The sequence below is a fragment of the Melospiza georgiana genome, chromosome 2, assembly GCF_028018845.1.
Source record: "Melospiza georgiana isolate bMelGeo1 chromosome 2, bMelGeo1.pri, whole genome shotgun sequence".
Classification (NCBI taxonomy): Eukaryota; Metazoa; Chordata; class Aves; order Passeriformes; family Passerellidae; genus Melospiza; species Melospiza georgiana.
Window position 1 is genome coordinate 119333250 of NC_080431.1, and position 12098 is coordinate 119345347.

At 48.2% G+C, this 12098-nt stretch overlaps 1 protein-coding gene across 1 annotated transcript in view; it reads right to left on the bottom strand.

Moving 5' to 3' along the window:
• Window positions 1-253: 253 nt before the first annotated feature.
• Window positions 254-12098, bottom strand: part of CLIC6 (chloride intracellular channel 6) — a 32014-nt gene continuing 20169 nt past the window's right edge. The window contains exons 3-7 of the mRNA XM_058045597.1: window positions 8231-8340; window positions 7489-7614; window positions 5545-5651; window positions 3728-3909; window positions 254-506 (exon numbers count right to left, since the gene is read on the bottom strand). Of these exons, the coding sequence (XP_057901580.1) occupies window positions 345-506; window positions 3728-3909; window positions 5545-5651; window positions 7489-7614; window positions 8231-8340 (687 nt within the window). The 3' untranslated portion in view covers window positions 254-344. The remainder of the gene's footprint in view (window positions 507-3727; window positions 3910-5544; window positions 5652-7488; window positions 7615-8230; window positions 8341-12098) is intronic.

Here is a 12098-nt window from a genome sequence, read left to right on the forward strand (position 1 = left end):
GAAAGGCTCAGAGTGTTCAAACAGCCTCATTCTTCCCAAAATGCAGTGATTTGTTCTGTGGTGCTGCTGTAAGTGTGTGACCCACACTGCTCCCCTGAATCTACAAGCCTTTGCCATTGATGGATGCCCTTCCCTTGGAATGGACAACCGACTTTGCAGCGTGCAAGACACACAAACACAAACACACACTTAATTTAGGAAGGAGTAAATAATGCAATACAATCATTATAAAAGGATTGGCCAATAGCAGAACTTAAAATCACACTGCAGAATCTCTGCTGGTTTGTGCTTTTCCAGCTTGGCTGTTGTCCATCACAGAAGCAACAAACAGAGGCATCTTCAGGTTACTTCATTCTCTTTGCCACGTCCAAGTAAGCATATTCAATCTCCTGGTCAGCAGGGCACGTGTTTGTGAATTCATCTCTTGCATATGCATTTTTCAAGTATCTGGAAATCCCTGTCATTTCAGGTGGGAAGTGAAAATTTCGGTATTTTTTTGCAACGACCTTTCATGAAAAGAAAAAAAGGATAAAGAAGAAAAACATCATTACACATATAATCTGCAAATCCCAAAACATCCCAAGCCTACTCTTTATGCCTCTTTTTCATTTCCAGTGTGTGGGTCTGGTGTTGTTGGTGAGCAAGGGCAAAGAAGGAAAGACACAAAAAGAAGACATGGGGTGGAGAAAGTTGCTGAACTCCCTGTAAAGGATTTGTTTTGTGTCTATATCTCTATTTTTATCTATATATTGCTAAAGATGTGCAAAGCCACGTGGACCAGTAGAACAAACTGGAAGAGAAACAGGTTAACCCAGCAAACTTAAGCTAGAATGAACAGAATAAACCTACAGGAATAAACTTGAAAACTTTCACAGAAACACGTGAACAAAAAAATTTCAAAGATGCATTTTAAAAAATGAAAAATATGAATTAAAATATTAAAAATATGAAATAAAACTATGAATTAAAAAGAAGAAAATATAAATTAAAACTCTAAAAATATTTGTCACAGACATTTCTCCACAGAAATCCTTTCTTTTGTATTTCTGCGTCTTCTGGAGGCCAGAGGCCTCGGAAGACAAGGTAAACAATTATTATCAGCTGCTGTGGAATGCAACAGGGACACCTTGATTGGTTCATTTTCTATGTTTATAATTAAGGGCCAATCACCAGTGCAAGCCAGGGGACTGAGTCCTTGAACACAACTTTGTTATAGATTCTTTTCTATCGATTTTTTTCTAGCCTAGCTGCTCTGCAAACCTCTCTCTATATTCTATTTAGTATAATAATGTATTATATATAATATCTTAATAAATCAAGCCTTCTGATCAAGATACAAGATTCACCGTCTCTCTATCACCAGCAGCGCCCACTCAGGTGCGGTAATAAATATTTAAAATTAAAATATGAAAAATATTAAATAAAAAATAAGAAAAATATGAATTAAAAGCCTTAATATCAAATGATCAGGGAAGACAGCTCTGGGCTGGGCCATGATCCCTGATGCCTGCGGGCAGCAGGGCTGATGTGGCAGTGTGACGTTCCTCCTGCGTCCCTCTCCAGACATTCCCCTGACCCAGGAGATTCTCCCCCATGCTGGCCCTGGCTGCTTCCCAAGGTTTGCTGTGCCTGAGTGTGGGAAGGGCTCATCCCTGGCTGCTGTCTGCAGCAGGATCAGCCAGGACACGGCTGGGCAAAGTTCTCACTTGTGGAAAGAGATTGGATCCCCTGTTCCTCTGGCAGAGTGGGAGTCTGACAGGGAACTTCCTGAGGTGACCTTGTTGTTTAAAAGCAGTGAAATTCCAGTGTGGCCATTTCTCTTCCAGAGCCTTGCAGAGTAGAATCACAGAATCACAGAATGGTTTGGGTTGAAGGGACCTCAAAGCTCACCTTGTTCCACCCCTGCCATGGCAGGGACACCTCCCACTGTCCCCAGTGTCCAGCCTGGCCCTGGGCACTGCCAGGGGTGCAGGGGCAGCCCCAGCTGCTCTGGGAATTCTCCAAGGCCTCCCCAGCCTGCCAGGGAGGAATTCCTCATTCCCATACCCTGTGTAACCCTTCTCTCCTTCAGCTCAAGGCCATCCCCCCTTGTCCTGTCCCTCCATGTCCCTCTGCAGCCTTCTGGGCTGTGGCAATGCCAGTCCCAGGCCACTGGAGCTGTTCAGGTGTTGGGGTTCCTGTCACAGATCCCCTGACTTCTGGGTTATGGCTGGGCCCTCCCGGGGGGCTCCTCTGTCAGGGGAGACCCTCCTGGGGTGCTTTGTGTCAGGACAGAGAGAGGTACTGGATCTTCTCAGTCTTCAGATTCTTGTTTGTTGTTATCTTACCTAGAGTTTTGCAAGCTGTCCACACCAGGCTTAGTGCACTGGAAAAGCATCACAGAAATGGCCAACAGTCTCTTGTTCCAAGGTCTTTTAAAGCTAAACTATCCAATGAAAAACTGACACCTGGTTTATTTCCCTTTTTAACCCAATAAGTGATCCCAAAGAGCTGCAATGGGGACTTTTCTGCCCAATTACAAAATGCCACCCAAACCCATGGAGAAGAAGGAGGAAGAAGAAGCATGAAGAACAAACCCAGGATGACATCCTGTGCCCTCCATCTTGCTGCCATCCACAACACATTAAAAATCCCAAAACCTCAATTTCTCACCAAGTGATGCACCTACACTGCTCTCCATAATCTATTTCACACCTTAGTGGATTCCAGTCTATTCTGGAGTTTAGGAAATTTTCTCCATGGATGAGGGTCAAAGTCATCCATGACTTTGACCAGAGCAGACACAGAAATATTCCCTGTGCCCTGGGTTTCCACATTCAGGTTGTGTGGATGCCCCACAGTCCTGCAGGAGGAGGCTGGGAGCCTTGCCTGGGCGGCACTGGGTAGAGGCCAGCCTGTCAGAACTGGAAATTAAATATGGCAGAGACAGAAATGGGGATGGACAGTATAAGGTAGCCTTCCTTGGCTGTGCTCATGTGCACCTTGTGTGTGAAACCCAGATGAGAGCACCTCTGCAGCCCTGCATCCAGCACTCACCTCAGCCCACTGCCTTTAACCTGAGCCCAGGAGAGCACTGCTTTTAACCTTCATCCATGGAGAAAGCTTCCCAAAAAGCCTTTGGGATGGACTGGAATCTGTGTGTGTGAAGTAGGCAGTGGTAGAGTTTATCACAGGGTGGAAAACTCAGAGTTTGGGGTTTTTGGTGTGGAGGTGGGTAGGAGATAAGATGGAGGATTTGGGGCATTGTCTGATCTCCTTCTTGTTCTTCACCTGCTCTGTTTTCTGCAGTGTTGGGGGCACAGAGGGATTGGTGAGAAAGAGCCACAATCAGATGTTGTTTGAACACACGAATAATTAGTTACTAGGTGTTAATATTATATAATAATAATATTTTAGGTAGAAAGGTAGAAATAAAATACATTCTAAAAGCTAATTGAACAAAATAGCTTTAAAAGACCTTAAACCTGCGTGTCTGGTGACTTTTGGTGCCTTTTTCTTCATACACTGAGATGCAGAGGAGTGCTAAACTATTGATAAGAGAAAAATAAACAACAGCCTGAAGACAAAGAAACAAAAGTCCCGTCCATCTCTCAATCCTAGCACAAAACTTTTTAAGGATCTCTCCATCAAGGGATTTTTTTGGGGAGAGGTTTCCACAACCTAGAAAAGGATTTCAGAGCTGCTGTGCTTCCCTTCTCTGCAGGAGGCTGAAGAAGCAAATGCAAACCTTGATGATGTGGAGCTTTGGCAGGAGGTTGCAATCTGCTAAAGTGAGCTCATCCCCGTCCAGGAATTTCCGGCTGGAAGCAGCGATCTCCTCCCTGCTGTAAGCATCGATTTCATCTGGCAGGGGGCTATTTAAATAGTTGTCCAGCTTCTTCAGGGCTTTAAGCAAAGATTTTTCCAAATCTGGGTTAAGACAATAAAAAGATCATTCAAGGCTGTACCAAGGTCCCCGTGACACCAAGCGACTCCTGCATCCTGTCTGCTGGCACCAGCCCAGACATCTGGCTGTGCCAGCTCCTGCAATTCCCTGACCCAAGCTTAAACCTTAATGCTGGGATAAAGGCTCTAAGGAGCTAAAGGGAGTTCTGGGAAAAACCATCCTGGGGCTCTTGTGACCAGGAATGGCTCCTCAAACCCCTCTGTGGGGTGGGGTTTGGCACCGTGGCCTGGCCCTGCCCTCACACTGACTGCAGTGCTGGCCCAGGCAGGGCAGGGCAGCACAGCTGGGGGACAGCAGCAGGTCCTGGGTGCCCTTTGGGGTGTCACAGCCAGGCTGCAGTGACAGCAGCAGGTCCTGGGTGCCCTTTGGGGTGTCACAGCCAGGCTGCAGCGACAGCAGCAGGACCTGGGTGCCCTTTGGGGTGACACAGCCAGGCTGCAGTGACAGCACCAGGTCCTGGGTGCCCTTTGGGGTGACACAGCCAGGCTGCAGTGACAGCACCAGGTCCTGGGTGCCCTTTGGGGTGTCACAGCCAGGCTGGAGCAACAGCACCAGGTCCTGGGTGCCCTTTGGGGTGTCACAGCCAGGCTGCAGTGACAGCACCAGGTCCTGGGTGCCCTTTGGGGTGTCACAGCCAGGCTGGAGCAACAGCACCAGGTCCTGGGTGCCCTTTGGGGTGTCACAGCCAGGCTGCAGTGACAGCAGCAGGTCCTGGATGCCCTTTGGGGTGTCACAGCCAGGCTGCAGTGACAGCAGCAGGTCCTGGGGTGCCCTTTGGGGTGTCACAGCCAGGCTGCAGTGACAGCAGCAGGTCCTGGGGTGCCCTTTGGGGTGTCACAGCCAGGCTGCAGTGACAGCAGCAGGTCCTGGGTGCCCCTTTGGGGTGTCACAGCCAGGCTGCAGTGACAGCAGCAGGTCCTGGGATGCCCCTTTGGGGTGTTCAAAGCCAGCCCAAGGATCAGGCCTGAGAGCTGAAGGACACAGACAGAATCCTGGAATGGTTTGGGTTGGGAGGGACCTCAAAGCCCGTCCAGTGTCACCCCAGCCATGGCAGGGACACTCCCACTGTGCCAGGCTGCTCCAGCCCCATCCAGCCTGGCCTTGGGCACTGCCAGGGATGGGGAGACCACAACCAACCTGTGCCAGGGGGCCTCACCACCCTCACAGGAAAGGATTCCTCCCTAATATTTCATCTCACCCTTCCTCCAGCCTAGGGCCATGCATGGTGCTCACGAGGCTCCTGCTTTGGGCATGTGCCAATGGCTGGAGTCCTCATCATTCGTGGAAACAGGGAATCCCTCACTTCCAGAGGGCCGGGCTGTTGGCAGAGCTCTGGGGAAGGTGCAGCCTCACCGACCCCAGGGCTGAAGGAGTGAGGAGAGGCTGGAATTGGTGCTGCCCTGGTGACAGCAGCTCTGCTTCCACCAGCTCTTGGAACCCTGCCCTAAAGGAGGGAACAGGCACACATTTCCAAAGCCTCCACCCTCTGGAATATCAGTTTGAGCTGAGCTGCAAATGGAGCATCCCCAGCAGTGTCCTACAGCTGCACAGGTCTGGGTTCTCCCTCCCAGGGCTGATGACAGGAATGCAGCACCTACTTTCATTTGCATCTTTTCTCGGGTTCTTTATAAATGCAGAGAATTTTGCAAAGACATCATTTCCTGCAGAGTTCGACTCGGGGTGCTTCGGTGCAAGTTTGGGGTACCTGAGAAGTTCAGAGAAACAAAAAGAAGTGACCCAATTATCCTTTATTTTTTTGTCTCCATAATTAACACACATTTATTTGTAGCGTGACCACATAGAGCCACACAGGACTCAAAAGGAACCATCCTAAACTAAAAATCACTTCTTTTAAACCCTACCTAATTAATCTCGTCCTGAGGGCAATGGGAAATGATGGTTATTGCTGCAAGCACTGCCCAAACAGCCCAGGGTGTCTCCCAGGCTTATCTCCTCCAGAGCTGAGGCTGCCTGGTCATCCCTGGTCAGCAGCCAGGGATGGAGAAAAATGGGAAAAAGTGGAGGCAAGCAGCTGCTTCCCTGGTTTAAGTTTGGCTGCTTGAGAAGGGAGCACAGGGAGAGGGCTGACGTCCCTTCCTCTGATACCCCAGAGCAGAGAAGGTCTCTGGGGTAGGGGACACAATGCTGGGACAGCAGAGGGACAGAGGGGTTTGGGGTGAGGTGGGAAGAGCTGCTGGGGTGGGGGAGGACAAATCTGAAACTCAGACCCTCGTGTGCGGCCTGGTGGGCCCATGTGGACACTCTGAAATGGCCCCAGCACTGAGGGGAGAGGAATGGCAGATTTGTCTTTTCAAACCACCTCTGGGGCTGCTGGTAGGTAAAACCAGCACTGGGAGAGAAAAGAAACAATGGGGAGGATTCCAGTGATTGATGAATGGAAAAAGAGATTTGCTTTTACAAGTAAACTTTAGGTTTGTTGATAAATGAAATTGGACATTGAGAGATGAAAGAAACAATGGGGAAGAAAAACCCCTAAATTCTGTAAGAATTAAAAATGAAAAGGGAGGGTTATACATTAGAGGGAAATCTTTGGGAAATCTTCAGTATCGGGTGTACTGGGGAGTCTGAACCTCTCAAGTACCTCAGCCAATGGGGAAAACCCCCTAAATTCCATAAGAATTAAAAATGAAAAGGGAGGGTTATACATTAGAGGGGAATCTTTGGGAAATCTTTGGTATCAGGTGTTTTGGGAAGTCTGAACCTCTCAAATACCTCAGAAATGGGGAAAGAGAGAAGGGAAATGCAGCCAGGAAATTGGGATAAAAAGGAGGCTGTGTCCTCCAAAAATCTGAGAGACCCCAGGGGAATGCCCCATGGCCTCCCCTTTATTGGAATAAAGTCAAAGGACTCCTCTGTCTCCTTTTTGAACATACACCTCTGCTGTTTGTGGATGAATTTTCCTAGCAGAAGCGTTCACTGCCCTCAGCTTCACAGAATCCCAGAACCAGCAGGCAGGGAAACACCTTCAGCACCACCCAGTCCCACCATCCCCAGCCCAAACCACGTCCCCAGGGCCCCATCCAGAGCACTGGAACCCTTCCAGAGATGGAGATCCACCCCGGGCAACTCACTCAATACCCGACCACTCCTGAAGGGAACACATTTTTCCAGTCCCCAATCTGAACCTCCCTCGGGGCCATTTCCTCTCATCCCTTCACCTGGGACCTGGCAGGAGAGCCCAGCCCACCTCACTGCAGGGTCCCTCAGGTGGTTTTGGAGAGCAGAGGGGTGACCCTGAGCTGCCCCCAGCGAGCACCATGAGCTGTGTGGTGTGAAGAGGGGAGCCCCAGACCAGGCCAGCTCAGAGCGGGAGCAGGCCAGGTTTCCACAGGATGGATCCCACGCCCTGGGAATGCGCCAGCAGCCAGCTTGGCATGAAGGGCAGCAGTGGGAGCAGCAAGGCCGTGACCTGGGCACAGCCTGGGGACAGCCTGGGGACAGACTGGGGACAGGACAGCCCAGTGACTCCCCAGCCCCAATTGTGTTTCAGAGCCCCCCCAAGCTGATCGGGAATGCCGTACCGGGGCGGCGCCAGCTTCTCCTCCAGGAACTCCTCAATCTTGTTCACGTCAGTCTTCACCTCCCCATCGAAGGTCATGAACGGGGGGTTGGTGCCCGGGGCCAGGTTCTGCAGGTCTGCAGGTTTTCTGGGAAAGGAAAAGCCATAAAAAGTCCTGTCATGGACATATTTTGTGAAAAATCCTTTTGCTAGGATCTTTTCTCCTGAGAAGCTGGGAGGCCTCAGGAACGAAATGTAAACATTGATTATCTGCTGCTGTGGAATGCAACAGGTGCATCTGGGATTGGTCTATTGTGGTTGTTTCTGATTAATGGCCAATCACATCCCAACTGTCTCAGACTCTCTGGTCACTCACAAGATTTTATTATCATTCCATTCTTTTCCTTTTCTAACCTTCTGATGAAATCCTTTCTTCTATTCTGTTAGTATAGTGTTAGTATATAATTTTCTTTCAATATAATATATATCATAAAATAATAAATCAGCCTTCTGAAACATGGAGTCAAGATTCTCATCTCTCCCCTCGTCCTGGGACCCCTGTGAACAGCGCCACAAAGTCCCTCTCCCTCATTTTTATGAGGCACTGGAAGGAGCTTTAAGATCTCCTCAGAACCATTTCTCCTCCAGGCTGGACACACCCAGCTCTCCCAGCCTGGCAGAGAAGAGCCACCCTTGAAAATCCCCGTTTTTGGGAAAGTTGTGCTGCACGGTTAAAATGTCAGAATCGAAAGCCACAATCTCACCTTTTCAGATCCACGGTTGTGACATTAAAAATGACACCTTTGAGCCACAGGATCATGAAGAGGCGCTGAGAGAACGGGCAGTTCCCAATGCTTTCCCCATCACTGCCAGCCTACAATTGGAAAAATTACAAATGATAAACACATCTGTGTGTAAATCACAGCAGTCCCCCCAGAGGAAACAGCCTCCACCTCATTTGTCTACGTGGGCACAAATCTGCACAAGTCACTGCAAGATTAAAATGAGTTAAATCAGTTTACGACCACAGGAAAGGAACAGAGAAATATTTACCAGCCTAAGCAGAGATATGATGTCTAAAGCACTGAAGGGAACAAGCAGAATAAATCAATTCATTTAGAATTTCAACCTGAAGGGCAGTGGGAGCCCTGGAGGAGGTGGCCAAGGAAGTGTTGCTCTCAGGTAATTTATATTGCAGTTTGTGAAGAGGCTTTGTTAACATGAGGCAAAGCCTTGCAGAGATGCTGCCGAGACTTGGTGTGACACTGCATGAGATCAGGGGTCTCATTTTTAAGCCCTTCACATGATTCTCCTAAAGCACAGCTTTAAAATTGAGATTAAATCAGGGGCAGAAGTACTAAAACCCAAGTGTCTCACAGTTAATAAGTTAATTCATTAGGATTTGCAGCCCTTATAAGCCAACAAAACACAGAATCAAACCAGTTCTGTTTGTCCTTTTTCCCTCACTCAGTGCTATGAAACAAATCTCAAATACAGCAAAAACTCCTGCATAAGCAAACACACACTGCTATCAAAGAAATCTCAAATATATCAATAACCCCGGCATAAACAAACACACACTGCTATCAAACAAATCTCAAATATATCAATAACTCCTGCATAAACAAACACACACTGCTATCAAAGAAATCTGAAATACAGCAAAAACTCCTGCATAAACAAACACACTGCTATCAAAGAAATCTCAAATATATCAATTTTAGTGCTGATATCAAATAGATATCAAAAGAAATCTCAAAGAAATCTGTACTGCTATCAAAGAAATCTCAAATATATCAATAACTCCTGCATAAACAAACACACACTGCTATCAAAGAAATCTGAAATACAGCAAAAACTCCTGCATAAGCAAACACACACTGCTATCAAAGAAATCTCAAATATATCAATCTCAGTGCTGCTATCAAATAAATCTCAAAAGAAATCTCAAAGAAATCTGTGCTGCTATCAAAGAAATTTCAAATTTATCAATAACTTCTGCATAAACAAACACACACTGCTATCAAATAAATCTGAAATACAGCAATAACTCCTGCATAAACAAACACACACTGCTATCAAAGAAATCTCAAATATATCAATAACTCCTGCATAAACAAACACACACTGCTATCAAAGAAATCTCAAATATATCAATAACTCCTGCATAAACAAACACACTGCACAGTGCTCACCTTCACAAATATATCAATAACTCCTACATACACAAACACACACTGCTATCAAAGAAATCTCAAATATACCAATCTCAGTGCTGATATCAAATAAATCTCAAATCTCAAAGAAATCTCTGCTGCTATCAAAGAAATCTCAAGTACCTCAATAACTCCTGCATAAGCAAACCCACACTTCCCAGTGCTCACCTTCACAAAGAGCTCAATGTCTGGGATAAAGGGCCTGGCCAGGGGCAGGCAGGAGCTGGAGGGATGCATGGCAAAGGGCTGGATAAATTCTCTGGTTCTCCCTGTGAACCTGAGGAATCTCCTGGAGAAATCCCTCCAAAACCACTGGGAAAAGCAGGAGTGCCTCCAGCACTGCCAGGGGATGAGAACTCTCAAAGATGCTGGGCCAGCTGTAAAGCACTGCTGGCTTAGAAAAGCCTTGTTTCTGTCAGGAGTGCCTGGTTTTGTAGGTGGCAAAGCTGAGGGCTGCTCAAAAGCTGCCATTGTGGTTTTCCTCCCACTCAGAGCAGCGCTGTGCAGCCAGGAGACACAAAACTGCTGTGGAACTTGGAAAACTGAGCCTGAAACGCTGCCAGCAGGGCTCAGAATGGAGGGTGTGCACTTAAATGTGCATTCTAATGTGCATTTTAATGCACAACAGCTCCATCCGGTCTCATCCTGCCTCTGGTGCCAGGTGTCACCCACCCCAAAGGGAAAAGCAGGGGCAAAGTGCCATGGTGAGCCCTGGGTGCTGGCAATGGGCAGGAGTGTCATGGTGAGCCCAGGCTGTGTCCAGGGCAGGAGCAGCAGCCTGGGGACACTGCTGGGGACAGGCCCTGCGTGGAGGAGCAGGCTGGGGCATCTGGGTGTCACCAGCTCCTTCCTGTTGGAACCCTGGGTGCTGAGAATTTGAGACTTTCTGTGCTGCCAGGCACTGACCCCCAGGAGAACACTGCACTGACCTGAGGGCCTGGAGAAGCTTCCAGAATTCAACAATAAAACTGAGATTAAAGGTGTGGAGTTTGAACAGAAGTGTGTGATATCACAGGGTGGGAAACTCAGAGCTGAAGGGTTTAGAATACAGGAATAGATAGAAAGCAAGATGGAGGTTTTGGGGTGGAGGCTGCTCCTTCTTCTTCACCTTCTTCTCCATGGGTTTGGGTGGTTTTGTGTCATTGGATAAAAAATGCCCCATCCATTGTGGGCATGGGTGGTTGGGTATTGGGTGAAAAGTGAAAATAATTGAGGTGTCATTTCTCAATTGAACAGTTTATCCTTCAAAGGCCTTGTAGAGAGAGAGACAGGGCTCCATTTTTAGTTTGTTGGAGTGAAGTGCTGCAGAACTCAGGGTTTGTGAGACTGTGACAGAGATAAGAACTGATAAACATCTGAGCCCCAACAAGAAATACCCTCCCACACATTTAATCCTGACCCTGGTGGAAAGAAGTCAAGATTGCACAGCCTTGGAGAGAAGGACAGTGAGCCATTTTGTAGCTTGTTAGTAGAATGCAGAAGAACTCACAGCTTGTAATCCAGACAAGAAATAATAAACAGATATCTGAGTCTGAACACGAAATGCCATCTCGAGTGCTTCAATGGTGAGCCGGACAGAGGCAGAAGCCAAGACCCAGCTCCTTCCCAGCTGCACCTCTGGAGCTGGAGCAGCCGCCACCGCCCTGCTGCCCCAGCCCAGCTGTGCTGCCAGCTGTGCACCCAACACCAGGGACACCTCCCACTGTGCCAGGCTGCTCCAAATCCATCCAAACTGGCCTTGGGCACTGCCAGGGGTGGAGAATCCACAGCCTCTGCAGGCACCTGTCACAGATGTATTTTATGAAACATCCTTTTGCCAGGATCTTTTCTCCTGAGAAGCTGGGAGGCCTCAGGAACAAAATGTAAACATTGATTACCTGCTGCTGTGGAATGCAACAGGTGCATCTGGGATTGGTCTCATGGGGTTGTTTCTAATTAATGGCCAATCACAGCCCAGCTGGCTCAGACTCTCTGGTTTTATTATCACTCCATTCCTTTCTATTCCTTTCAAGCCTTCTGATGAAATCCTTTCTTCTATTCTTTAGCATAGCTTTAATATATCATTTTCTTTTAATATCATACATATCATAAAATAATAAATCAGCCTTCTGCAACATGGAATTAGGATTCTCATCTCCTCCCTCATCCTGGGACCCCTGTGAACACCATGAGAGGCACCCAGTGCCAGGCCCTGCCAGGCTGTGCTGGGCACCCTGCTCCCTGAGGCTCCTGGAGTGTGGAGAAATCCAGAGGAGCTGAGCAGCTTTGGGCAGCTGACCCAGCCATGGCAGAGCTGAGGTGACCCAGGGGCCTCCTGAGATGTTGGTCCTGAGGAGCAGCAGGGTCCTGCTCTGGTGGCACCTGCAGTGCCCTGGGCACCAGGAGGCACCAGCTGTGCCCGGGGTGGGCGCAGAGA